The sequence below is a fragment of the Gekko japonicus genome, unplaced genomic scaffold (assembly GCF_001447785.1).
Source record: "Gekko japonicus isolate JY-2015 unplaced genomic scaffold, Gekko_japonicus_V1.1 scaffold276, whole genome shotgun sequence".
NCBI lineage: Eukaryota > Metazoa > Chordata > Lepidosauria > Squamata > Gekkonidae > Gekko > Gekko japonicus.
Genome location: NW_015171510.1, coordinates 1027394 through 1031221, shown reverse-complemented (window position 1 = coordinate 1031221; position 3828 = coordinate 1027394). Strand labels below are relative to the sequence as shown.

Genomic DNA, 3828 nt, shown 5'->3' with positions numbered 1-3828 from the left:
CTGACACTACCACAAACAAGCTAAACTTTGGTAGAAAATGTCATTTGAGAAACACAATTCTCTTTTATAAATGTAATGCTGGATCAGAAGTTAACAGATGACAGCAAAATGTAATCCATACTGTTTGTCCCCAGCAGCTAATTCAATACACAGTCTTTTTAACAGGAAGATTCCACATACACCTACAGAGGCCATGGATGTAGTTATAACCCTTTAAAGAAGCCATCTGAACAGGGGCCACCACATCTTGTAGCAAGGGAGAATTGTGGTTGTTTCCTGTCCTGACACTACGGCTAATCACTGGAAAACCAGTATGAAAATTCTGTATGAAATAACAGTTTCTATTGGTATAAACCTCTATCATGTTCATTCCTTGCTGCTCCCTTTTGGTGTGGCTCAGTTTATGATCTTTCATCTGGCTTTAGGGATAACATGGTGCTTTCAGTTATGTAATCTGGTATGGTTATGTTTATGCTATAAGAAACCTTGTTTAGCTGTGTGAAGGCCAGACACCCAACACTAGTCTCTCTAAGGCAGTTCTGCATACATAGAACTGGAAAAATATAATTGTTTTGTGCTTCACAAGCTCACATTTTATTTATTACTTCTTACTGTTTTTGCAACCAGAGTCATAAACAGCAAGGCAAGATCACATTGCTCATGCCATATTCCAGTTTGAGAAAAAATGTTTTCTTTTTATGTAATGCTCAGACACCTTGTCAAAGAGGGGCTTCCATTCAATCAAGGAAAACAAAGCTACTGGCAAGGAAGTATCTCTTACCAATACATTTTTAAGTTTGATATCTCTGTGGACCAACCCCTGGCTATGAAGAAACCGAATCCCTTCAACTACATCCAAGGCAATCTGCAGCCTCGTCTCCAATGCCAAGCCAGCCTGCAGGGAAAAAACAACAACAACATAATATTACCACTCATTAATGGGATTCATGTTTAACTACTAAGTAGCACTAGTTACTCCAACAGAAATCCCTTAGAAATTCCTCTAAGCATATTAGCACAAGTAGGTCAGAGCACAGAACTTGCTTGGGCTTTTCTCCTGAAGAAAGACTTAGGGAGCAATACTAAGCAGGTCTACTCAGAGGTAAGTCCCTCTGCCTTTCTCCCAGGAAAGTGTCCTTAGGACTGCAGCCTTATAGCTGTAGCCTCACATGGCTAACAATAGCCAGTTGCCTGCTCACCCCCCCCCCAATAATAATTTCATTTGTGACCTGTTTGGACTGCCAAAAAGGACAGAAGGGATACAAGCATTAAACTACTTTATGTATATATAACAAATCAGAAGCTTCATTTGTGATCAACTGAACATTAACCCAAGATTTCAAGTGCTGCTGGCAAAGGCTGAGGAGGAGAAAACAGGATTTGAGGGTTAAAGTAGATGAGATACTGGGACATCTGTGATTTGATCCTTTTGGGAAGAAAGACAATGACACATGAAGGGAAAGAAAATCCCATTTTGCCTCTTTTGCATCACCAGCTCTTCTGCTGCTAACAGGAACCCAAAATGTTATCCCAACCCCAGTGTTGTGAGTTTTGTGTGGGGGCTTTTGCACATGTTGCCATTAAATTGGGGGAGGGGGTTGCCTCCAATTAGTTATTTTTTCAGCTGTGACTGGCCACATTGTGCAGATTTTCTTATACACACAAGATTCACCCCTTGGATATTACATATAGGAAATGCAGCGGAATACGTTACTTATTCAGACCGGGATCATGTGAAGAAGAACAATGTTTAATCCTTCTACACACACTCTCAACATACCCTCTATAATTTCACCTATCAAAATTAACCCCACTTCCTGCACAAGTAAATTATTTTGGGAAGGGAAAAAGATGGGCATCTCTGTCCCTCCCCCTTTTCCTCCCCTTCTAGGGCTAACAGCAATTACTTTTTCAAAATGCTGGAGATAACAGATCACAGATCACCCAGCACTTTGTCTAGACAAAGATTAGAATAGTATGAGAAGAACAAAGCTACAGGAATCCAAAACCATGTAATTCACATATAGCATAATGTGAGAAATACGCCTGCAACTAGAGAAAGAAACACAGAGGTTAACTATTAATACTGCCCATTTTAAGGATTGCCATTTCTTGCCTTCAGTCCTGTATAGAGGTCTCTGTGCAACTGTTCCATTATCAGTAGAACAGCAATGTTGGAACCTGCCCCATACCCATAATCTATCACTGATCCATGAAGGTCTACCAGCCGCTCATGCTTTGGCAAAGACCTAGAGAAACAAACAGATACAGAAGAAAAGTAAGAAACAATGCTGATATATGATAATTCTATGTCCATTTAGCTCTCTCTACCCCCTTCACACCTCAAATACTGAAAAAAGAGGTACCAATCAGCCAGCCCACCAAGCAAAGCTAACTTTTCCCAAACCTTAATTTTGGCAACTCATTCCCCAAACAGCAGAAATTATGCACTGGGTACCATCACTCTTTTTTAAAGTTATGATTTCACAAAAGAACTGCATCAGAATTCCAACTAGTCCTTGGTACATAAACAACATTTAGTGTCAATCTTCAGAATAGATTGCTACAAGAGAGCTTATCTATTCATTACAGAAAAGAGTTTAATGGCACATACCTCATGTAGTGAAACTCAAGCGCAAGGTCATTCCAGTGCTTTTCATCTGGTGGGACCACAGACTTGAGTGCACATGGGAAGTGGCCTCCCCAGGCATTGCACAAGTAAACCACTCCATATTGCCCTCGGCCCAGCTCACGGCCTAGCTTTGGTTTACCTGAAACAAACAGCGGCTCTGTCAAGCAACGGCACAGAATCCCCACTGAGGGCATCTCAGTATGTAAGGTATATCAGCAGTACTAAAAGACGCACTGAATTGGCAGTACTGAAACCCAATATGGATACACTACAACCCACATGGTAATACCTCCTGGGATTAATCCAGCCTATTATTAGCGCCAGAAACATTAATTCATTAACTATAATGTATTCATTCTACGTTGTATGGAAGTACAGCATTAGGACTGATTTCCTTCTTTATGCACCAATAATCCATGCGACGGTCACCTCAAGGCTGGACTACTGTAACACTCTCTACTTGGGGCTGCCTTTGTCGCAAATCTGGAAGCTGCAGCTAGTGCAGAATGCAGCAGCCAGGCTGCTGACGGGTCTCCCTAGGCGGGACCACATCCAGCCTGTGCTGAAGGCGCTGCACTGGCTGCCAATAGCGTACTGGATCCACTTCAAAGTGCTGGTTCTTACCTTTAAAGCCCTTTATGGTCAGGGTCCGGCATACCTAAGGGACCGCCTTTCCCCATATGTTCCCCCAAGGGCACTACGGTCAGGGGGCCAACATCTTTTGACTACCCCAGGCCTCAGGGACATCAAATTCGCCGAGACTAGGGCCAAGGCCTTTTCGGTGGCGGCTCCTACCTGGTGGAATGAGCTCCCAGAGAAGATCCGGGCCCTGCGGGATCTTGCGCAGTTCCGGAGGGCCTGCAAGACGGAGCTCTTCCACCAGGCTTTTGAGTAGGAGCCGCTGCCACTACTGTTCCATCAATGCACCGTCGCCGAAAATTGGCAGAGATACCATCAGGGTGCAATCGGGCCCTGGGAAGAAGACTGGCTATCTGCCGCTTTGGAACTTATGTCGTTAGTCCAGATCCACCCTACCGGGACCCATCTTGGAACTGGGAACATAAGAGCACCAGCACTTTGTTGTACTATTGTTATGTTTTTATCTTGTTTTAATTATGGCTTTTGCCTCAATTGTTAGCTGCCCTGAGCCTTAGGGGAGGGCGGGATATAAGTTGAATTTTATTTATATATATATA

The 3828-nt window shown here is 43.2% G+C and overlaps 1 protein-coding gene across 1 annotated transcript in view; it reads right to left on the bottom strand.

Annotated features, from left to right (window-relative positions):
• DSTYK (dual serine/threonine and tyrosine protein kinase) overlaps positions 1-3828 on the bottom strand; it is a 65038-nt gene that overhangs the window by 7714 nt on the left and 53496 nt on the right. The window contains exons 8-10 of the mRNA XM_015419342.1: positions 2615-2771; positions 2117-2249; positions 782-895 (exon numbers count right to left, since the gene is read on the bottom strand). Coding sequence (XP_015274828.1) covers positions 782-895; positions 2117-2249; positions 2615-2771 — 404 coding nt within the window. The remainder of the gene's footprint in view (positions 1-781; positions 896-2116; positions 2250-2614; positions 2772-3828) is intronic.